Source organism: Mustela lutreola, chromosome 9 (genome assembly GCF_030435805.1).
Source record: "Mustela lutreola isolate mMusLut2 chromosome 9, mMusLut2.pri, whole genome shotgun sequence".
NCBI classification, from domain to species: domain Eukaryota; kingdom Metazoa; phylum Chordata; class Mammalia; order Carnivora; family Mustelidae; genus Mustela; species Mustela lutreola.
Window position 1 is genome coordinate 26,275,730 of NC_081298.1, and position 24,830 is coordinate 26,300,559.

The window sequence follows — 24,830 nt, forward strand, 5'->3', positions numbered from 1 at the left end:
AACTTGTACCTTACACACATAAGAATTTCTTTCGGATGATAAGCAAGAGACTGAGGAACGGGGGTGGGAGCGAGCTGTCACGGCACACCCTTTTCCTTTTTTTAAATTTGCACCATGAAGTATGTGAATGGAATACTGTTTGAAATGAATGAGGTTTTTTTTTTTAAGTGAGCAAATGTTGAGCTTGTCGGTGTTAGAGGCTAGTAAAAATCAATGTTAGGGTCCCTTCCCCAATCTTTTTTTTTTTTTTTTTGGTTTGGATTTTTTTTTTTTAAGATTTTATTTATTTATTTGACAGAGAGAGATCACAAGCAGATGGAGAGGCAAGCAGAGAGAGAGAGAGAAGCAGGCTACCTGCTGAGCAGAGAGCCCGATACGGGACTCGATCCCAGGACCCTGAGATCATGACCTGAGCCGGGGTCCCTTCCCCAATCTTGATGCCCTTCCTGGCCTTCCTCACCTCTGGTTCTCTCCTTCTGGGTCCAGGTGACAGTCTGCCTCTCCTGGGGAGCAAAAATACCAATGAACGCCAGTCTAGTATTTGCTCCAAGTGTTCTTAGGTAGATTCACTCATGTGAATTTCAGAACAACCCATTGAGGTAGGTTCTACTACAGATGGGGAGACTGAGGCACAGAGCAGTTCCGTAACTTATCCAAAGCCATATGGATTGTCAGGGACTGAACTAGGATCTGAATGAACCCCAGCTCTCCTAAGGGAAGGGAGCTCCCATTTGTTTTTTTTGTTTTTTTTTTTTTTTTTTGGAGGCTCTGCTGTTAGCTCGACGCACGTTGTCTGAAAACTTCATCTTGATAATAACTCTGTGGGGAGCTTCCATCCTATTTCCTAGATGAAGACGGGGGATCAAGAGAGTAACGTGTGCAAAGTCACTCCACAAGGGAGTTGAGCCAGAAATGTCCTTCTTCAAAGCCCAATGTCCTCTTTCTTCCCTAAAATCTCCCAGCCTGTGTCTCACCCTCTCTCCCCACCTAGTGCCCCCTAAAGGGTCTGACAGCGTTCTGAGGGTTGAAATGCTTCTTCTTGTGCCTGTTCAGGGGAGCCCCTGGCCCTCTATCTGTTCATTCCTGCAGCACGTTCTGGTTTCGGGTGAGATGTTGCGCCCTCCTCCAGGCTGATCCCACCACTGATGGGTTCCAGGACCTCCTGGAGGGCAGGGGCTTTGTGACGCTCGCAGGCGTGTGTCCCCAGCACAAAATGTACTTGCCAGGCAGTGTTTGGTGAGTAAGCGACTGACTAGCAAGGCTTTGGCCTGAGTTTGTGGGATTACTCTGGTACGATGGCCCTCGCTGACATTCCCCTGTTATTAACCACGGTTGTCGGCCTGTATTTAGGGAGTGCGCCCTTGGGGCCAGGCCTGACTCTGCCAAGGGCTTTACCCAGCTCTCTGGAACCTCACAGAGGACTTTAGGGCCAAGGATTAGGCCACTTTAAAGTGCGGAAGCTAATGCTGAGAAAAGGGAATTTTATGGTTCCCACATTAAGTAACGTTTCTTTCTTTCTTTTTTTTAATTTTTTAAAGATTTTATTCATTTATTTGACAGAGAGAGATCACAAGCAGGCAGAGAGGCAGGCAGAGAGAGAGAGGGGGGGGGGGAAGCAGGCTTCCCGCGGAGCAGAGAGCCCGATGCAGGGCTCGATCCCAGGACCCCGAGATCATGACCCGAGCCGAAGGCAGCAGCCCAAACCACTGAGCCACCCAGGCGCCCCTAAGTAACGTTTCTTAAGCTCTTACTAAGTGGGGCAGGCCCGGGGGGTAAGCAACTTCGTGGCATTTGTGGCAACACACCTACCGAGTAGTGGTTAAGGAGCTCTGAGACTAGTAACCAAGGCTGGGACAAATGCTTGCCTTATCTGTGGGATGAGCACCTTCCTCATAGGGGAGGTATATAAAGCATTTAGCACAGTAAGTGTTGTAGACATGGCAGCTGTTTTCTCCCCATTTCACAGATGTGACAGGAAAACTGAGTCACGGGGCAAACTCACAGAGCTGGGTTTTGAAGCTCAGCTCAGAACCACTCTGCCCCTCCCAGGGTGGCTGGGAGCACTCAGCCAGCACACGGTATGGACAGTGCTTGGCACAGTCCATACTGTAATAGATAATGTGGTGGACATCCCAGGTAGAGCGCTCAGTTGTCCCGGCAGGCTCCTCTGCGGTCCCTCCCGCTGGGATGAGAGGCTGGCCTAGTTCCGGATCCACGGGATTGCCTGCAGCTTGCTCCCCCGCCCCGGGTTAAGCTCAGCCGGGCCAGCTGCTCCCTGGGAGTCCCCGGGCTTCTTCTCAGCGCTCTCTTGGAGGCACAGGGGAGGGGCATGGGGAAACCTCCTCCTCCCAGCCAGGGGCTGCCAGAGACCCTGCCCACCCCTCAAACGGGGCTCTCCCGCCCTGGACCAGCTGTGCAACTGCCCTCTTTGCCTCCACAGGGGCAGGGCAGGAAGTGGGGCAATGCCAGGACCAATTAAACCCGCCAGGGGAATTAAGGTCAGCAGGACGCAATTATGCCTGTTGGATTTAACAAGGCCAGAAGGAAGGTTTCTCCAGCCAGAGTTCACGGCTCCTTAGGCCTCATGCCCTGGATGGCTCTGCATTCCAGAAGCCTGGCTTCTCAGGCTCACCCATCCCTGGGAGAATTAATTGGGAGTGGAGGGGTTAACTTCACCCCGGGCACTGCTTCCCTGGCTCCTGGAAGGAAATTGACCCAGCCAAGAGGCTTTAAAAGGCCCTGCTCAGAGAAGACATTTCCTGGCCTAACCTTCTCCCTGCTCGGCTGTGATGGAAAATCCAGGGAGTTGAGTAACCTTTCTGACTCCAAAGAGAGCTGCCAATTGCCCTCACATCTTTCCTGTGGTCCTGACATGGGAGCCACTCAGGACTGTTTTCTCCTGCCCACTCCCACCTCCGGCCACTAAGCCTGGGGCTGGGGCAGTACCTCTCAATCCTCTGGGTAAGGCCTAGGGAAGACCCTGACCTTCCTTCCAAGGCTGGTAAGCCTATGGACACTCTGTGTGGCAAACTGAACAAAGATCCCTCTGGAAATTCAAACAACACCTGATCCATCTTGAAATCATGGATTGTTTACTGGATGCTCTAATCTGTGGCAAGGGCTAATGTGGTCACTTCGGAGACATGGAGATGAGGAAGGATAACGATAGAATCATCACATGGTACATTTTTGGTGAAAAATGTAAAGTCATTCATGAAGTGGGATCCTTTTTTGCTGTTAAAAACATTTATTAACGGGGTGCCTGGATGGCTCAGTTGGTTAGGCATCTGCCTTCGGCTCAGGTCATGATCCCAGGATCCTGGAATTGAGCCCCACATTGGGCTCTCTGCTTGGAGAGGAGCCTGCTTCTCCCTCTCTCCCTCTGTTGTTCCCCCTGTTTCTGCTTTCTCACTCACTTCTCACTCAAATACATAACATTTTTTAAAAAAACATTTATTAAGAAAATGAGAGAATGTCTGGAGGGATATAAATGCACATATTAATAAGTTGGGGAGTAGAGATGGTTTTTATTCTTTGGCTCTTCCAATTTTTTTGAAATGACCATTTGTGATTCTAAGTGGATTAAAAATTGGAAACGTATCAGTAAGCGCACAGATTTCTTTACTTCAAGAAAGTGGCACACCCTACAAGAGATATAAAAACAGCATGAATGGGACGCCTGTGTGGCTCAGTTGGTTAAGCAGCTGCCTTCAGCTCAGGTCATGATCCCAGTGTCCTGGGATCGAATCCCACATCGGGCTTCTTGCTCAGCAGGGAGCCTGCTTCTCCCTCTGCCTGCCATTCTGTCTGCCTGTGCTCACTCTCTCCCCGTCTCTCTGATAAATAAATAAAATCTTAAAAAAAATTTTTTTTAATTAAAAAAAAACAGCATGAATTGGGACTGCAGGTCAGTGATGACTTCTTGGATGAAGGCATGGCTCTGGCCAACTTTCTCAGTGCCCAGAACCCCGAGTTTGTTTTCAATGAAGCCTTTTTAGAAGGGAACCCCAGGCCTCTCTTTCTAACCAACATTCAGGTGGCTGTCATGCACACCCAAGTTTGAGAACCCCAAGTCAGAGGGTCAGCTTCGGGGCCCTCCTGAGAGAGTCCGCTGGTGCAGCAGGTAAGCTCTTCCAGCCTCTAGAGCCTGGGCTGTGCTTCTCCCACGACCCCGGCACCTTGGAAATGTCTGGAGAGCTTCTACAACCCCTGAAGCTTGAACCCCTCCTGACTTCAGGCTACTGGAAGCATAATCTTTAGGAGGTGCAGCCCAGAATGCTGGTATATTTTGAATCTTCCCAGAAGATTCTGATGTGCAGTTGGGGTTGAGAACCACTGCTCTGCGGCTCTCCCAGGACAAGAACATCACCTCATTTCTTTGAAATGCCCCTACAAGCTAGGGTACAATGGCACACATGATGGGTGTTCTCTTCTGACGTGTTATGCGGACGGTATATCCGGTCTTAGTATCTGGGGCTCTGGGGATCTAGATCCAGATCCAGCTCAGGACAGGGATCGTGTCCATCAACTTTGTATCCCAAGGACCTAGTGCAAAAAGGGGTGCCATCATGAAGTAATGGTCACGAATACTTATTGTGTGTTTACCATGTGCCATACTAACTCCCTTAATCTTCAGAACAACTTGATGAAGTAGATACTGCTTTCACTCCCATTTCCAAGGGAAAACCGAGGCATGGAGGAATAATTTGCTCAAGGTTTCCAAGAGAGGGTTCCAGGGGCATCGGAATGTAAACCCCAGCCGGGGGAATTGTTCCCTGGGACAGCAGTCCTCTGGGGGCGTTCTGTGGACCCGCAGACCAGCCTCATGAGTTCCATGAGTTCAGCTCCTGAGCTCTCCTGCTTAATTACAACTCCGTACCACTAAATGCCCACTGGAGAGTGAAATCGAGTGAGTGAAAAAGACTGAGACCTCGTCATCAGGTTGGTAGCCCAGGGCCTGACATTCAGCAGGTGCTCTGTAAGTGCTGAAGAGCAAGGACTCCCACTTTGGAGGAGCCCCGGGACAATGGGAAACCTCCCCTTTCTGCCTCTCCCCTGTCTCAGCCCAACTCTGCAGCATAAACAGCAAAGCCAAAAATAGCCAGGTAATGACGTCAGAGGAACAAGGTCATCTGAAAATTACCCAGGGCCACTGGACACCTCCCTATAGGATCAAGTAGCAGGAGGGTACCCCAGGCTGCTGCAGCTGTTCCAAGAACAGGAAACGTCCCAGGAGCAGACTTGGAAGCACCACTTCAGGAGGGCAGGGCCAGTGGGGGCAGGGGACAAACACAGACACATGGAAGAGTAAAAGCAAGACCCAAGTCCCGAGTAGAGACCTGGGAGTCGAAAGGAATTCAACTTCGCACGAGTTATACCTGTCACGCGAGCCCAGGAAATGGCTCAAAAAGTGGGGAATGCATGTTCTGTCCTGCTGCACAGGATGGCTTCCCTGGCTGCCATTGAGCTATTTATAAAACTTGAGGTCCATTTGCTAAACTGGGTCCCCATAAGAACCGGGGGGTGCGAGGAGCGGCCGTGCCTGGGATGGCCAGGGGCGTCCAAACCAGGAGGGGGCTAGGGCAAAGCACATTCTGGCCCTTTGACCTACCCTGGCGAGCATTCAGTCCTGCCAAGACTTGTGACTTTATTGACTGGCAGCTGCCACCTCCCTGACAGGAACCTAAGCCTCCAGCACGGTCTGAGGACATGCCTGCTGGGTGAAAGTGGGGAGAGACGACCTGCCTCCCAGCCCCTGGGACGCTTTGCTGGAGGCTTCCCATTGCAAGGCTAAGAGCTGAGTGAGGGCTCCAGCTCCAAATGCAACCTTCACAGGGTACTTGCTCCCAGGTCCTGAGTTGCTGGTCCTGGAAGTAGAGAGAAACAATTTCTTTTTCACCCGATGTGGTGGTGGTGGGGGTGGTCTCTCATCAAGCGTCCTCCAGCTCCAGAAAGAGCCAGAACAAGCCCAGCCCCTACAGCTGGCTCTGCTTAAGGGATGCACCTGGTGCGGGGCAGAGGGCACCCGAGGGCAGACAGACCTGGATCCGCACTCTGCCACCTCCCAGCAATGTGACTTTGGGAACAGTCATTTAAACATGGAGCCTCAGTTTCCTCATCTGTCATATGACTAGTTGGAAGGCCCCATGGAAAAGCCTTCTGCTCTCCTTTATTCTGGTAATGGAGCGTTGGCTAGGGAGGTAAATACCTACTCAACGAATCGGCAGCTCTCCCGTGTCACACGGGCAGACCTCACAAAGGTGACACCCCAGGGAGCTGCAGAGAAGGGTGTTCTGGCCCCCCAGACCCCCTGTTGTTTGGCCTCCGTGGGAGAGAATGGCTGCTGGCTCCCAGCCCATAGAGCCTCCGAGTTGGGAAACCTGTTGTCTCTCAGGACCTGCATGCACGTCTCTTTCCTGGCACGGTGGTCCTCACACTTGGGAATGCATCGGTCCCCTTGAGGGCTTGTTCGAACACCCATTGTTGGGCCCCACATCCAGAGGGTCCAACTCAGGAGGTCTGCAATGGGGCTGGAGAATTCACATTTCTGGAACTCATGAGGCTGGTCTGCGGATCCACAGAACGCCCCCAGAGGACTGCTGTCCCAGGGAACATTCTCCCCAGCCCCCGCTGCTGAGCTTGCAGCCTAATTCCTACCCATTTTCCTAAGGCTTCTGAGTAATAGGAATGTTCTATATGTGGTGAGGAAAATGCAGAAACGCTCAGTTGTCACTACAGCTAGTATTTCAAGAAGCTGCACAAAAACTGAAGCCGTGAAGGGCAGTGGGTACAGGCAGCCCCTTCCCACTCCTCTCTGAGCGCCTGCGCTGGGTGGCTTCCCGTGTTTGTCCCTACTGCTGCTGTAACAAATTACCACAAGGGAAAGAAAAAGGCTAATGAGCCGTCAGAATCAGTGAGCCTCCAGTGTAGACATCAACCTCCAGCCAGTAAGGGTGATTTCTATAGGCTCAACTCAAATCTCTCCTTTCTTGCCTGCACAAACTCCCATGGAGTCTCTGAGAGGTCTCTCTGCTCCTCTTGCTGGTGGTTAACTCGCAGCTGCTGGCCCCGTCCTGTCAGGTTGTTAGCTTTGGGCAAACAGCAGGGGCTTCTGGCAACCCCCGGTGACACATACCCTCTGATAATTAATACTGAGCATATGACTCAAGTGTGGTCACACTGAGTCACACTAGCCAACGAGAATAAGAGCCCAATGTGACAGTCACCGTTGCTGCTCAGAGTGCCTTTGGGTCAAAGCTGGGAGCAAACTGTCCTCCAAAGAGCAGGAGGAAAGGTCCTTTCTAGAGACATCGTTCTAACTTCTACGGTGAGGAAATTGAACTCAGAGAATTCAAAATGACATGCTCAAGGTCAGAAAGCCTGAAGCCACTCTCCCAATTCCTAATCCGGGGTTTTATCCACTAAAGACTGCTGTGTTCTTCCTGAACCTTGTGACAATTAACCCAAAGCAATCCGAGTCCCCTTGACCATGAACACTGAAAACTGCAGTGGAGAGAAACAGAAGAGCAACAAGGCAAGATATCCATTTTACCGTGATGTCCTTAAACTGCCTCCAACAAGAGAAAAACCACTACTAGATATTCTCACATCTTGGAAAAGCCAAGGATGGGAGGGACTTCCTTGCAGTAGTAAGAATTCACTGAACATTCTGTGCAGTCTTTAACCAGTTCCAAGGTCAAGAGAAACATCAGAAAATATGTGTGTGTGTCAGAGGACATTATTCGGGGATTAGTCCCCTGGAGTGATCTGGGCTAGATTTCCGCTTCCAGAACAACCGTTGGAAAGTCCTCAACAAGACAGCACACTGGTCTCCAACATACTTCACTGAAGTTCAAATGGTAATCCAGGGGCAGGAGAGCTCCCTAGAGGTGCCCTCTTGCAATGGTGGAGCAGGTGGCTACAGAAAAATATAAATATGAAAGTAGGCTTGGTGTGGTTAGAACAAAAGGTCTGTTAAAAATTCTGAAAATACTCAAGTTGAAATAGCCTTACTGATCTTTCCAACTCTCCTCATTTGACAGAAGTGGAAACTCAAGTCCAGAAAAGGAGAGTGACTTGTTACAAGTCACGCAGTGTGTCAGTGACGGAAGTCAGATTGGATTCCCTGCCCCTACTCTTCCCAAAGACACATCAGTCTTGGTCTTAACTCTAAAAAAGACAAAGGGTGTCTTCTTTTCAAATCTGATCTGAAGGCTTGGAGACAACAATCAACTATGTAAGTCTGTCTGAAAACGCAGAGTTCTAAGACTTTAAATAACATAATGAGAGTTGTCTCCAGAAAGGCTTTGCCAAAGGCCAGTAAACGCTTTCTCTAGGCATGAGGCCGGTAACATGGACATCACGGCAGCTAAAAGGAGCTTTCCATTTTGCAAATGTGTATGCCAGGATCATGTCATTAACTATACTTTTGGGAGGAGTTTATATTTTCTTTTAAAATTTTAATTACAAAGCTTGAAAATGGTTTGAAACATTTTGTTTAGAGACAGACATGATACAAAAGAGGCATGAAAAAATCTGTCCTATAAATAGAGTCTAGAAAAATTCTTTGCAAAACAAGCATTTTCAGTGGGGAGAAGCAAACTCAAAACAATGGAACAGTATGTTGCTGTTAAAATTGGCATTTACAAAGTATGCAGTAATATGGAAATATATTTGAGTTGCTACTATGCTAAGTGAAACACACACACACACACACATATATACATACACACCAGAACATCCCAGGCAAGTATATAAATGTGGTAAGAAAAACTCTTCAGTGGTAGAGAAAACCCTTCAGTGTCAAGAAACAGACTAAAGCTTCATACAAGAAAAAAACAGATCATACAAAGTGTACCATGATCAAGGTGAGTGATGTATTTTTTTCTCTTTGTTCCTATTACCAGGTATTGTCAGAATGGTATTTGATTAACAATAAACCCTACCTTAAAAACTGAAAAAAAAAAAGTTGTAGAACCCACCCAATATTTTTGCATAGAGTGAATTCTGTCACTTTCTAGTCACTTAGCAGCATGTCTCTAGGACGTGACTGTGTGCACACGCTCCTGGGTAGGAGCATGTCAGTGTCAGGCTAGAGACTTTTCAACTCTCCTTACCACCAAGCAAGCTTGAAAAATGCTGCCCCAAACTGTTTTTCAGATTACTGCTTAAGACCATTGACTCCATTTTGTATCTTGACCCACTGAAAACTACGTCTCCCACCCTTGCTCCTGAAAGAAAACCTGGGAATAGCTTTGGTGCCAAAACAAGCAGAGAAACAACACTTGGCTACAATTCTTAACACATCCACATGCTTGTCTGGGATGTTCTAGGATACTAGTCCCGTAACTACATGGGTCTCAGCACATCAGAGAGGCCAGGTTTTTATTCCTTTCTGGCTAACAAAATTTTAAGGACAAGGCAGAAGGTAATTGATGTCTTCAGGTCAAGGTTAATTAAGTCTGGTGAAATATTTTCTGATAAAACCCAAAGTTTTCTAAGCTGTTTCTCCTACCCCTCCAACCATGGTTTCTCTGGGTGGAATGTCAGCATCTGCCAAACCGTTTCAGGAAGCTGATACCCTCAGCACATAAGAGCCCTGCTTTGACCCGAGCTCTGTCTGTTATTCTATTGCAAGAACGAAAATAACAAATACCATGAGACATTTTCAATGTCCGTATCCTTCACGGCAGCACTAGAAAATAGAGTGGGTATGCAAGAAGACAAAGGAAACAAGGCAAAAGTATGTTTGTCCCCAGGCTTTTTTTTTTTTTTTTTTGTAGCAACTACACTGGCTTCAGCTGGATAACAAATTGTCCTGGAATTCTTGGCGTTGGTGCAAACATGTCAGCTCCCTGGTTACGCCTTCGTCACCACTCAAAGTACCACACACTTTAACCTTCCTGCTCTTTCCATAGGCCTGGGTTTGTCCCGTATCCAGGAAACTTTATATGTTGTCTAAACTGAGCATCCCAGCAGGCTGCAAGGCAGATGGCAGCTCAGGACTCAAAATGTTGACTGATTCCTACCTGGATCCGCACCACCACGCTGTAACTCAGCCTGCTTCTGCAGAAATCGGAGCCCAGCCACGTGGCTAACAGCTTTTTTAACTGCTACTCTCAGCAATGAAGAACTTTCTCAGCAGATAAGATTCAGAAGGGAACTGAAAAGGAAGCAATGTCAAGATTTATCCAAGGAGATGCACAGGCTTCACCAGATACCCAGGCCAACAAGCCCCCAAGGCTCAGCTAGGCCAGGAGGGGGTGGGAGACCAGGTGTTGCTGACCTGTCCTCGAGTCCTTGGAACCTCAGGTCACTAGCCTAGGATATCTGCAGAGGATCTAGACTCTTCTCCAAGTCTGCCTCCTTGTCACTAGGTTCTCCTAAGAGGCTTCATACTTCAGTCGGGGGAAGTCAGAACAGGCCCAAGGTAGTGCCTGAACATCATTCAATCCAGAACACATATGAAAAGAGCAAGGTACAGACTGTAAAGCATGATACTATTTGTATAAAAGTTAAAGGAGAGAGGAGATAGAAATACATCTATGGTGACTGTCCCTGCAAAGGAACACGCCTGACAGCACTATCTCTGATGACGGGAACTGAACAGTTGGGAGAAAAGGTGGAGGACTTCGCCTTTGTAACTTGTGAATTCTGAACCATGTGAATGTACGTTTCAAGGAGCAAATTAAAAACAAATGCGGAATGCTACAATCTTATTATTACAAGAAAAGAAAAATGCCCTTGAAATCTGCGTGTTACAAAAAAACCTTCCGGAAGAATATGCAATTGTTAGCAATGGGGTACCCCTGGGAAATGGGAGCAGGGAAATAAAGAGACTTGCATGGTTTATTCTATATGGTCTGAATTATTTTAATGGTTTCCAAAAGACATACTATACTCCTTTGGCAATTTTTACTTAAAAAAAAAAAAAGGAACATCTTTAAGCACGGCAGCCTCATCTCCAAAAACAATCTCTGAACTCCCTCAGTACTTTTAGTGTCTCACATTACTCAGTCACATCTCGTCTTGTTCCAATGCCTTGTATACGGGTGTTCTCTCCGTTAAACTCTGGAGTGGCTGCCACGGTAGCTCCTACTGCCCAAGCTCCACTTTCCAGGGACACAGCTCTGTGGAAAAGAACCGGCAAGGCATAAAAACAGCAGTCAAGATGGCAACAGAGCAATCACACAAGGACAAAACGACCGACCACAGTAAGAGTGAACAGTAAGCTCACATGTATGTTAATGAGCACGAGACTATTAGCAATGGGAAACCATGGCCAAGTCAAAACAACGCTGAAAACAAAGTCCTTCCCAGAAACTGTGGGAATGCTAACCATCGGCATGTGCGCATGAGCTAGAAGCCTTGTAAGATTGCCAAGCATAGTGTGACAGCCAGATTTCTCAGTAAAATTCAGTAAATTCCTATCAGAGGGCAGGTTCTTTGCTTAGGAAAATTTCAGAGCAAATTCTGGGTGTTGAAAGTGCAGCTCCCACTAGAATATGGCTGGAAGGGATAAAGAACCTGACTTCCTCTGTAAGATAGAAGTGGAAATTTTGAGCTTTGGAGGAAATGGGAGACTATTAGAAACGAGGATCATGAAGAAAGAGAATGGGGTACTAGACAGACGGAGCTGAGGAGAAACAGCCTGCTGCTGGGAAACTGAGGAATTCTGGGGAGCAGGAGGCAATGGATGTCTGCATCTCAGTTTTAAGGTCTTTGCTCTGAAGTAATGTAATCCCATTCTGTTGCCTCTCCAAGACTGTCACACATTACCACCCCGACATGGGCCTGTCTGGAGAGGGCAATCCAGAAGGATCCAGTAGGTCCATAATTCTCAGTAATGCTCTTTCTAGGACCCTCATTTTGAGGGTTGGATTTATTCTCTTCCCTGCAATGACTAAAAATTTAAAAAATGGGTGAAATACATAAAACATTTGATACCAGATGGAAATATATGAATGACCATGAACTGTCAAAAACTGCCAAAAACTGTCAAAAACAGGACAGATAATCTATGTACCTTCCTCAATTACCCTCTTTCTCGCACACCACGTCCAATATATCAAGTCTTGCCAGTTACAACTTCAGGATACACTCAGAACCCAACCATTTCTCACCAACTCCACTGCTGCTACCCCAGCCCAAGCTCCTATTAACTCTCACCGACATGCCCCAACCCATTCCAGTCTATTCTCTACATGGTAGTCAGAGAAACATTTTCTACATGACAGGAGAGAGGACAGCTGCTTGCTTATGGTCTGTCTTCCCTCCTAAAAGGTAAGCTCCATGAAGGCAAGTTCTTCTGTTCGTTGTTCTACTCCCAGAGACTAAGTGGTCCCAAGGTATATACACTTAGCGCCAAGTAAATAGTTGTTAAATGAATTGCATGAGTAAGTATGGCCCTGTAATCTACACTTATGGGAATGAATAAGGGAATTATATCTTGCTTCGGTCAGTGGTCTTCAGGAGGCTCAGGGATCTGCAAATCATGTCTCGCTTTATCATCCGTCACCGAATCTACAACAGCCTGTTCATAATGCTCATTGAATGAATAAATGAAAGGAATGTAAAATAAGTTTACTATCTTCTAGAGTGCCTAGGACTGGCGTGGGCTGAATATGGATGCTCTTATATCCTTTAGCTCAGAAGTAGAGGACTAGTGAAGAGTACAGTTCATAAATAAGGACAAGTGTAAGAGAAAATAGAGTATTTAACATGGATCTAGCAAATTCTGTGCCAGCTACAAAAATACAGAGATGACTAAGATAATTTTTATTTTCAAGGACTAAGAAAATTTTAGATATCTGGGTCTCTACCAGTTTGTGAACAAGTAATTCAGCAGTATAACTGTTCTACTAGAGATATATACAGGAAACATTTGAGAGGCACACAGAAGGAAGTGATCACTCTTGCCTGCAGAGGTCGGGGTTCAAGGAAGGATTTATGAAAAAGATTTTACTTTAGCCTTATAAGGAATTTTCCAGATGAGAAAAAACACATTTAGGAAAGAAGGCACAGGTCTGTGTGAAGGCATAACACACGTGGATTGCCTTCCAGAGTATTTCCGGGAAGGGAGTTAACAAAATAAGGAAGGCCAGAAAAGCGTTACAAAGCACATTCCTCTAAGGACAGAGCCTGTGCTTTAAAAAGTTCCTGGACCCTCCTCCTCTCAAAGTACCCATTTCTCCAATAAGAAGTGACCTCCAAGGGGGCTTGACAGAATTAAAAACATGAGGTAACAAAATCAGGGAAGGGAAGACAAACATATTTATTCCTCTCCAGTTTATCAGAGGACTTAAAATGTGTACTGGACAGCATCCCCTATTATCAGCATTGACAAGGAAGAACGTGCCTTAACAGCAACTCTGCCCCAAAACTTGCCGATGGATGCCATGAGGCTCCATGTCGGTCCATGGTCTTCCTCGTGGCTGTGCAATTAATGAGACTTCCGCCCTTGTAGAGACAGTCTACTTGACTCTAAATTCATTTGGGGCAGAAATGAGGAAAGAATCTGATACACTGACTGTTCCTCAGGAAAGCCATGACTTAAATCCTATCTTAGTATTTAACTATCTTTATTTTCTGGTTAAAAAGAAAAAAAGGGAGAGGGGAGTGAAGAGGCAACAGAGAGTATCTACTGTGCTGATACAGAAACTTCAAACTTAGTCAGAGTTAAGACTCATATTAAAGGTTGACTGATGGTTCAAAGAAATCATCACATGGAGTCAGAGCAAGACATGCATCAGTTGGGTCTCATTCTTAGTCTCAATAACGTAGGAAAACAACTCTCAACAAAATTGAGGTCCACACTTGTCAGGTACACTCTGTTGGGCATGGGCAGGTAAAAGTCTTGAGAAATGGGTTCTCTCCATGCCCTGGTGACAAGGAAAGAAGGCTCCTGGTTTGATGAAAAGAGCAGCTCCTGTTCTCAGGTGGTGCCTGCAGCTCACGGCTCAGGTTAGCAGTGGAATCGAGTGGAGAACTTGGGAGAAATGGGCACAGTCAGAGGCTGGTCACTTGACTTTACTTCCACACCCTGGTACTTGCGTATTGGATTTGCCTTGTGCACCTGCAGAGTAAGGACAGAGAATTACCACTGATCAGGATGTTAGAGAACTATGCATATAGTTGTTTTCATTTATTTTTTTCTTCTTGAGAAAATGTTTATATAGTCTTAAGAGATCCAAATCACTATCCAAGAGGGGGTAAAAAATGCAACACAGCATAAAGGAAAAGCACGTGAGCTTTTGTGCCCAAGTAGGTTTCTGTTCAGGTCTTGGGGGTCCCTCAGTCTGCACCAAAGAACATCAAGCCTAACTCCAGCTTGAGCTTGATTGTTTTTTTTATTAGGGCTAACCGAGCTGTACACAACTGCAGCAGAAAAGAGATACATGTTAAGAACCCATCAGCCTGGGGAGTGGGGGGGCTGGGATAAATGGGTGATGGACATTAAGAAGGGCATGGGATGTAATGAACACTGGGTGCCATAAGACTGATGAATCACTGAACTCTACCACTGAAACTAACAATACACTGTATGTTTAAACAAACAAACAAACAAACAAAACCTCCCAGAGTACAATCTTAAACTTATCAAGTCTTAATAGTCACCCAAACCATGGACAAACAAATAAAGAAAAACCATAACCAGGAAGGGCTGCTGGGAGAAAGCCAGCCTTCCTTCTGGGCAATCTAAAACAATCCTGAATTAAGTCAGGTTAGTGAGAGCTAACTAGCATCGACTGAACTGTGCTTTAGGACCCTGACACCAGTACCAGCCTACACTGAGAATCGTTGTTAAGTAACACCTCGAAGATGGGGACAAATACAAGAAGCAGTACCGAGTGTTGAAGAAAAATCAAAGAACTTCAGGCTGGAAAAAAGGCTGGTTCTGTGAGCATATCTAGAGTGGGAACTGTATCATTTTTTTCATCCAATCAGCAAAGGGCAGCTTGGGTTTTTCCAACAAGTTAGTCCCTTTAAGTTTGTCCCTAAAACCTTCCCAAGGCCACAGTCATCTCTGCCAACAGCTCTAACAGCAGCTGGCCTAGGCTTTTGAGACAAAACTGCAACAACTTATGTATTTATATAATCTTCCTTTTATCAGTCTCATGAAGTTCCATCTGAAACTGTCTCTTTGCTCATTAATGCAGTGAATGCACCTTGCTGCCCTCTGAGTGAAAAAGTCCTAACTGCAAATTAAGCTTTCTTTCTGGATAACTTAATATCTAAATCATTTTTCTAGTGTTAGCATTGAAGGTCACATGGACCAATAGGTGCTATAACCCCAAGAAATTTGAGTAAATTATTAAGAGAAAAATGAAAATGCAGTTGCAATGTAATTCCCATGTCCTTCCCTACCTACATATTCTTGTCTAATTGCAAAACCACATCGGTTTTCTTAAGTGTAAAGGAAATAATAAAAATGAGATAAATAAATAAATCCTAGGAATGCATCACTGTGCATGTTATACCACATGATATCCTCCTTATGAAGACCCCCCAGAAGAAATTCTGTCTGAATTCAGTATCAAGACTAGTTTTTGTTGTTGTTGTTGTTGTTTTTAACTATTAGCTTGTTTGTATCTCATGAACACTGTGAGTTTTGTAACCAACAGGTTGGTTTCTAAAAAGAGCCAAAATTAAGGCTCAAACGTAGCGGACACATGGATCACAATGTGCACATCTTTAACATTGTTCACATCACAATTTTGCCACCGTTCTTGGTTTGTGTGATTTTCCACCTTCACTCATCTTTGATATGTCCTGGTAGGCCACCATAGATCCTTTCTGGGACAAGGCAAGGTACAGATAAAACAGAGACAACTCTAGGTTAGTCAGTGTTAATGCTGCCCAGTTACCAGTTCTTTCCGTAGCCTGGCCAGCTCCTCCCTCTGCTGCTCTTCCTCCTGGTGCCTGGCCTCCTCCAGCTGCTGGATTTTCTGAGCTTCTACCTCAGCCATTCTCTTCTCCAGCTCCTGCCGCTCCTTGGCTCTCTTCTCAGTGGCCAGCTGGAAAGGTTCCTGAACTAGAGAACCAGAAAGGCCCTCTGAGTACAGAAACAGAGACAATATTGGTGCACAAGCACGACCTGCATAAACCCAGCCCCCTGCATGCAGCAAGTAGCACAGACACACCCGGCAACAGAAAGGCTAAATTCTAGGGAAGCCCTGTCAGCAGAAAGGAGGAACATACCACAAAGAAAAAGTCCTAGGATTTTAACAGTTGGAAGGGCTCCTGGAAACCATCTAATTCAGAGAAAAGCGAGACCCATACAGATGAAATATCTTGCTCAAAACTACACGGTGATTCTGAGACAGATGTAGGAGAAGAATCCATTTTCTGACACCTTACCTAGTGCTTTAAAGAATCAAGCGTTTTATACCTAAGGCTTGCTTCATGGAAAAGAAGACTCCAGAAAGAAGTCATGGCTCTTCCTCCCTTACTTACTACTCTTTGGGTGAGTAAAGTCCATGACTGCTGTGGAAATGCCAGCTGCCTTTGCCTAGGCTCTTGTTCTCTGAATCTGGCCCCAACATAGACTGCAAATTCAGCACAGGTGCATGGTTCAACAAAGACCAAAAACCTGGTCCAAGAAGAGAACAACTAGATCCTCTAAAGGCAAATGCTTCTGGTTGACACAGCTGATACTGACACAACGGAGTCCTAGCATCCTCCCCGGGAAGTCTGACAATTCTGCCCTGATCCCCCAAGAATACATATAATACTACCTGCAATGGATTTCTTCTCTTTCTTGGGAACAAAGGGCTCCTGGGAGATGACGGTGTTTGGACGAGCCTTGAAGCAAGCTGCTTCTCTCTGCTGTTTCAGTTCTTCCTCCAGCTGTTAGAAAGAATGTCTGTTAGATAAGCAACAGTACAACTTTCCAGAACTGCTGCCTCAGTGGCTTAAGAACTAACGTTTCTAAATGGCTTCATCAATAAAGGCAGGAGATGACTTCATTTAAACCCCAGTTAAAACCCCCTTTACACTAAATAGATCAGACTGATAACCTTGGAATCCACGGAGAACTAGAAAATATCTTTAGGTACTTTTAAGGCGTATCCGAACATAAAAATAAATGTGTGGACATTATGTACCCTTGGATGTGATCATCTATAAAGTATTCTCCCTCCCAACCCCCCCAAAAATCTAACCAGAATATTCTCTAAAGATTATATTTATTTATTTGAGAGAGAGAGAAAAGCATGAGCAGGGTGCAGAGGTGGGGGAGGGTGGAGAGGCAGGGGGAGAGGGAGAGGCAGACTTCCGATAAGCAGGGAGCATAACACGGGGCTCAATCCCAGGACCCTGAGACCATGACCTGAGCCAAAGGCAAATGCTTAACCAACAGAACCCACTCAGGTGCCCCAAATCTAACCAGAATTTAATCAAGCCTTTAGGTTTAACCACTCATTTACAGGAAATACAGAAGGAACAGGAATATATTAAATAACACCATGGGAATACAATGACCAAAACTGGGATTGTGGAAAATTTATAGGACAAACAAGCCAGTTTATTCCACAAGTAATATGTAAGTAGAGGAGCCTACAGAGAAAAGGGGACTTAGAGATTTATCAAACAAATGCAATATGTGGACTTTATTTGGATTCTGATTTGAATAATTCAATGAGAGATTTGGAGATGTAAGAACACTATTTGTCACTATTAAGAGATTACTATTAATCTTTTTATGTGTGATAGTATTATGGAGGTTTTTATACTTATATTTTTAAAGATACATACTGAAGATATAAAGATACATATCTTTACTTGATATTAAAATGATACTTAGAATTCGCTTCAAAGTTATCTTTTGTTGGTAGAAATATCCAGTGTAGAGGTAGGTAGAAATGCAGATAAAATAAGATTTTCCATGTTTTGATCACTATAGAACCAAGTGACAGGTTCATGGAAGAAGATCATACTATCCTCTCTACCTCTTACCATTATACTATCCTCTTGTGTATGCTTGAAAAACTTAAAATCTTTTTTTTTCTTATTATAGGAAATATCCCACAGACATTTTATGTCATGGTCCTGGAAAGACAGATTCACTATCACTTCCAAAACAACAGTCCTAAGTTTTCCTAGGGAACACCACCACCAAGGGACTTATATGTAGTCATGTAAGCAATCAAACCTTTTGACTTCCTAGAAAGATCAGCTCAGAGCTCCTTTTGAACAATCCAGGGTAAGTGATGATATAAAAACACTTACAAACTTAGGGATTCAGGGTAATTTTTTTCCAAATAGCACATTATTAGATCCCAATTATACCAACCAACAACCAATTGTTTTTAATCACCTGTCATCTACAAAGAGCAAAGGAGGATACTATGTTGAGAAAACAGCACTCCATACTGAGGATCTATTCTCACCATACTATTTCTTATCAAAGTACTAACAGAAAGGAGTAAACACGTAGGGAAGAAATCTAATAGATGGAACAGATGAGATCTTAGAGTCCTGATGCAAAAAGAGCCTTTTAGTTCTCACATTCCCCAGATGGATCACTTGGAGCAGAGGTCAGCAAACTTCAGTCTGTGGGCCAAATCCAGCTTGCAATCCCTCTTTGTATAGACCTTGAGCTAAGTCTGGTTTTCACAGTTTCAAAGGGTTGAAAATACACACACACACACACACACACACACACACAGTATGTGACAGAGACTATATGTCACATAAAAATTTAAAATATTTACTACCTGGTCTTTCATTTTTTATTATTTTTATTAAATATTTATTTATGAGAAGGAGAGAGAGAGAGAGAGAGAACATGAGCAGGGGAAGGGGCAATGGGAGAGGGAAATAAGCAGACTCCCTGCTGAGTGAGGAGCCTGATGTGGGGCTTGATTCCAGGACCCTGAGATCATGACCTGAGCTGAAATCAGGAGTTTGACACTAAACTGACTGAGCCACCCCAAGTTGCCCCACTATCTGGTCTTTTACAGAAAGTCTGCTGACCCCTGATTTAGAGTGAGAGTCCCTGAAATAATCCAGTATGTTAGTTTTCAGATAAATTTCTGTGTAGTGGGTCTACCTATTCTAACAAACCAACAATGATGCAATGAAAATGTTAGCTGCTCTCCCCATCCCCCACCTGGTGCTTCCAAGTCTGTGCCTTCAGAGCACCTCTTCTGTCAGTCTCCAGGCAGAAAGGCTCAATCTGAGTTGTGGTCTTCACCTTCTTCTCTGGCAGGTTAACGGTGTCAAAATGAGGCAAAGGAAGTGCCTTAAACTTAGGCACCTAACAGAAAAGAAAACACAAGATTTAAGATCCTAAGGTCTCTCTAGCCAGAAAGCAAGAGTTACTCCAGAGTATGTGGATGAATCCGAAATATAGAAAAGGCCAGTTTTTATTTATTTTTATTTATTTATTTATTTATTTATTTATTTATTTATTTATTTATTTGACAGAGAGAGAGAGATCACAAGTAGGCAGAGAGGCAGGCAGAGAGAGAGAGAGAGGAGGAAGCAGGCTCCCTGCCGAGCAGAGAGCCCGATGCGGGACTCGATCCCAGGACCCTGAGATCATGACCTGAGCTGAAGGCAGCGGCTTTACCCACTGAGCCACCCAGGCACCCCGAAAAGGCCAGTTTTTAAAGCAGTATGATATGTATAGCAGAAAGAGTAAGCGTTTCAAAAGGAAATCTAGGTTATCCTCCCAATATTGCCAATAGCTAGCAACATGATCACAGGCAAGTCACTTAATCTCCTTGTGCCAGAAGGGTTATTAAAAACTTGCCCTATTTATACTTCATAAGGTTCTTAGAGGGATCAAAGGAAGTCAGTGATTTTATAGCTAGAAGTGTAACATAAAAGATTATCTGTGACAGATCAAAGAATAGTATTATGTACTTGTAGAAATGGAAACACCTACCTCCCCTTTCTGCAGTTCTTTTATTTTCTTCTCCTTCTGTAACTGACGTTCTTTGTCTCGAGAATCAAAAGAGAAAGGGCATATTTCCACAGTTCTTGCCTCTGGGATTTGGGGCTTAAAAGGCACCCCGTAATGTGGCACAGGTTGCGCTCTTATCACTACCGGCTCCTCCTCTTCCTAAAGGAAAAACCATAGTTTAGACATAAGCTCTATCTCACCTCTTCAGAATGTGGGTGTCCAAAGACAGTACTTGAGAGAAATCATTAATTAAGGCAAGTCACTCAACCTTCTAGGTGTCTTTGCTTCCTTTTCTACCAAAGAGGGATAATACCTAAGTCATCTACCACTTCATAGGAGTGAGACCAGTGTGAAAGCATTTGATAAAGGACTAACACAATTACTCTGGAAGGATCTAAAGGGAGGCTGTAAAACCGAAATGAGATCAAACAATGTGAACAAAATAAAGAACAGAGGAGAGGTACTACGTAAGCATATACCTTGGCCTCTTCTTTGACCCAGCCTCCAGACTCCACTAAAACATGTGACTGGGAGTTAATTGTTGCCAAACCCAGAATAGGACCAAGTAAGTTGTTTGGGTTCAAGCTGGTAACATAAGATTACGGTGTATTTTAGTTTCAAATGAACCTATAAAAAGGTTTATGCTTGAGATCTGCTATAGAATTACCCTAACTCTGGATATTTATAGATAAAATGGGAGATGTAACAAGAAACTAGCCTGATCAATGACAGTTTATGTATTCCAATTTCATGAACTATCACCACACAGTAACCTTAGCAACCCTCGGGTTAGTGGAGATCAGACAGGGTGGATATAACTGCTCAGTGTGAATTTTAAAAGTCCCTCACTGAATGGTGACAATAGCTTAGGCAAAATAAAATATAGGGCTTATCAACTTTTGATCCAAGTTATGACAGGTTGATTTTCAAAGCTACCGAAATGGATAAGCATCCAATTAGTTGTATAACCAGTCACTACTGAAGGCCAGAAGATTCATACCCTTACCAACTACTTTGTTCTTGGGGGAGCAAAAAAGATGACCAAATGTTCATATACCCGCTGTTAAAGACAGCTCCAGATGAGAGTGACTGCCTTTGAATTCCATTAAGCTTAAGAAAGAAGAAAGCTTAAATTAAATTGATAAAGTAGAAGGAAGAAAACTCCCTCTATCCCAGGGAATCACCTCATCTTCTTTGGTGGGCATTCGGATTCTGTTCTTCAGTGCAAAGGCCGGTGACTTGGGGACAGTGATTGGAAGTACTTTCTTCTCAGGAACACCCTACAAGGAGTAAGCAATTCAATTAGACATCCCAGGACAATCTCTACTATGCTGTGTGATAAGATCAAATCCCTCTCGGGGACCCTGGGTGGCTCAGTTGGTTAAGCATTGGCCTTTGGCTAAGGGCATGATCCCAGGGTCCTGGGATTAAGTCCCATGTTGGGCTCTCTGCTCAGTGGGGCGTCTCCTTCTCCCTCTCCCTCTGCCTGACACTCCCCCTGCTTGTGCTCTCTCTGTCAAATAAATAAAAATCCTTAAAAAAAAAGATCAAATCCCTCTATTAAAGGGATTTAATTAAAGGGGAGTTCATATACCAGGAACCAAAAAAAGTCTAGTACTTTATTTAGTATATTGCTGTTTACCCGCCTAATGAAACACAGTAGCATTCTAACGGTAGATTACCATACAGAAGAGCAGCGAATAACAAGGGCATGGCTTGTAAAAATAGGATTCATCACAATCTTTTTTGGTGCTTATGAAAAACAGAAAACAAATTAATGTCGATTAATTTTATTATTTTATTTTATTTTATTTTATTTTATTTTATTGTTTCTCTCCCTTTCTATACTCTAATCCCTCAAAACCAAAAAAATAAAAAATAAAAAAAGACTTCCAAATGCATTTAGGATCAGAATAGATACTGTCCACTTTCTTAAACCTATTCCTCACACAACTCTACAATGAGAACTTATGTTCAAAAACATCACCCTCAGGCTGCCTGGCTGGCTCAGTTGGTAGAACACGTGACTCCTAATTTCCAGTCTGAGCCCCATGCTGGGTGTAGAGATTACTTAAAATAAAATCTGAGGGGTGTCTAGGTGGTTCAGTTGGTTAAGCAAATGCCTTTGGCTTAGGTCATGATCCTGGAGTCCTAGGATCAAGTCCCACATTGGGCTCTCTGCTCAGCAGGGAGTCTGCTTCTCCCTCTGACCTCTCCTCTCTCATGCTTGCTCTGTCAAATAAATAAATAAAATCTTTAAAAAAAGAAAAGAAAATCTTTTAAAAAATAGGGAAATGGGAAAAAGTATGGGCAAGAGCTAAATTTTCTTCTGCCAAACAAACAACAAACAGTTCACAAAGATACACAAGAGACTCGATCTCAATAATTTTTAAAAATATAAATTAAATCAGGTTATTCTTCACTTATAAGACTGAGTAATATTTGAAGGACTGATTGATACCAGTGTTGCCACATATGAAAGAGAAGTCAGCACTCACATACAGTTGGGTCATAAATTGGTACACATTGGGGAATTACCTGTTCAATTTTTTTTTTTAAGATTTTATTTATTTGACAGGGAGAGAGAGAGCACAAGAGAGCGAGAAAGGATATGCACAAGCAGGGGGAGGTGGGGGGAGCAGGAGAGGGAGAAGCAAGCTTTCTGCTTGGGACCCTGGGATCACAACCTGAGCCAAAGACAGATGCTTAACTGACTGAGCCACCCAGGCCCACCCCCACTTTTTTTTTTTTTTTAAAGATTTATTTATTTGACAGAGATAGAGACAGCAAAAGAGGGAATACATGCAGGGGGAGTGGGAGAGGGAGAAGCAGACTTCCTGCTGAGCAGGGAGCCTGATGTGGGGCCGGATCCCGACCCTGGAATCATGACCTGAGCCAAAGGCAGATGCTCAATGACGAGCCACCCAGGTGCCCCTACCTATTAAATTTTTAAATGGTCATACTCTTTCACCCAATATTCCACCTCTAGTATTGGATCTCTAGTTTAGTTTTTGTTTTTAGGCATTATTTCAATATACTTTTTAAAAGAATAAAAAATTACAAATAGCTCAATTGTTTATCAAAAAGTATTGGTTAACTCCTTTTTTAAATTTTGGTGCATCCATACAAAAGAATATTATACAGCTATAAAGAACAATTAAATATATCTTTATTACTGACATACTACAGTGTTTATAATATTGAAGGGAGAGGGACAAGTTGCTAAAATAGAGAATATTAATTTTTTGTTTTAAAAATATATATAATTAAGCATAGAAAATAAAATCTGGGTTAACTTTTATACCTCTTTGAGAGTAGATTAAGGGAAGAGATGAATTTTCTATATTCCATAATTCTCATACATTCAACTACTCTGAAGATTTTTCCCGTCATGATTCCAAAACACTGCCAACATTTTAAATCCTTGCAGGCTGAGTTACATGTACCATACTGTGCATATCATTCAGGACTAACACATTTTACAAAGTTGTTCCATAAGCACTTTCTGATTCTCGTAGAATTCATACTCTATCACAAATCTGCCAATTAATCCTAACTAAAAAGGGGTATCTCTTGGGCTTTTTTGAATGAAGTATTATGACCAGATCAATTTAAAAAAAAATAAAAATAGGGACACCTGGGTGGCTCAATTGGTTAAGCGGCTGCCTTCGGCTCAGGTCATGATCCCAGGGTCCTGGGATTGAGTCCCACATCAAGTCCCTCAGCTCCTTGCTGAGCAAGGAGCCTGCTTCCCCCTCTGCCTCTGCCTGCCACTCTGTCTGCCTGTGCTCACTTGCTCTCTCTCTGACAAATAAATAAATAAAATCTTTAAAAAAATAAATAAAAATAAAAACTGCAGCATTATTTACAACAGCCAAACCATGGAAGCAGCCCAAATATCCACTGCTAGATAAGTGGCTAAGAAAGATGGGGCGTGTGTGTGTGTGCACACATGTGCACACACACACACCCCAATACCAATGGCATATTATTCAGCCATTACAAAACAAATGAAATCTTGCCATTTATAACAATACAGATGGAACCAGAGAGTAGAGTGCGAAACAAAATAAGTCCGTCAGAGAAAGACAAATACCATATGATTTCACTCATGTGCATTATTTAAAAATCAAATGAGCAAAGGGAAAAAAGAGAGACAAAGAGAAACTAAGAAACAGATTCTCCACTATAGAGAACATACTGATGGTTCCTGGACAGGAAGTGAGGGGGTGGGGGGATGGGAGAAATAGGGGATGGGGGTTAAAGAGTATACTTATCATGATGAAAAAATAAAATAAAATGATAAAATTCAAACCTTTATGTGTTATATTTGCATGTGTATGCTGTGTCCATCTGCCCTCTATTCTTCCTTCTCTTCACTCTTCACCACCATACACAGGCCACACCACTGATTACCTCTACCATTCCACTAGCCTTATAATAGTCCTCCAGCTTCTCATCTCACTCCTCCAATTCATCTTCTATATATAGTCAGAATTACTTGTCTAAGACACATTGGATCACATAACTTCCTGACTTAAAAAGTTCTTTCATTGCTCCTCTGCTACCTACAATAGTATAACAAATTCCTTGCCATGAAGTACAAGGTACCTCATAATACGGTGCCCTGCCTGACTGTTCAGCCTTATCTCTTGTCCCTTTCTACAGCTCACCCTCCAACCACTACGAACTACTGGCAGTTGCCAAAATGTTAACGCTGGTTCTCTCCATACCTTTATTTGTGTTCTCTTTGAAATCTTTCTTAGCCATTTATCCCAGCTGCTTGGAAGCTCCTAAACCTTCTTTTTAAGCCTCTATTGAAGCATCTCTTTTTTTAATAAAGGCTTTCAACTGATCTCTCCACTCCCAGAACCTATGAAATAACCCCTCTTTCCCTGTATGTAGTTCCAGGACAGTACAT

General features: G+C 44.0%; 1 protein-coding gene across 5 annotated transcripts in view; it reads right to left on the reverse strand.

The window, feature by feature from the left end:
* Nucleotides 1–12,756: 12,756 nt before the first annotated feature.
* The window catches only part of TPX2 (TPX2 microtubule nucleation factor), a 57,527-nt gene continuing 45,453 nt past the window's right edge, over nt 12,757–24,830 (reverse strand). For 4 of the 5 annotated variants that reach the window (XM_059133611.1, XM_059133612.1, XM_059133614.1 and 1 more), the window contains exons 12-17: nt 21,094–21,189; nt 19,892–20,068; nt 19,112–19,258; nt 16,737–16,848; nt 15,867–16,054; nt 12,757–14,074 (exon numbers count right to left, since the gene is read on the reverse strand). In XM_059133611.1, the coding sequence (XP_058989594.1) occupies nt 13,964–14,074; nt 15,867–16,054; nt 16,737–16,848; nt 19,112–19,258; nt 19,892–20,068; nt 21,094–21,189 (831 nt within the window). In that variant the 3' untranslated portion in view covers nt 12,757–13,963. The remainder of the gene's footprint in view (nt 14,075–15,866; nt 16,055–16,736; nt 16,849–19,111; nt 19,259–19,891; nt 20,069–21,093; nt 21,190–24,830) is intronic. The other variant, XM_059133616.1, reaches the window with a different exon arrangement.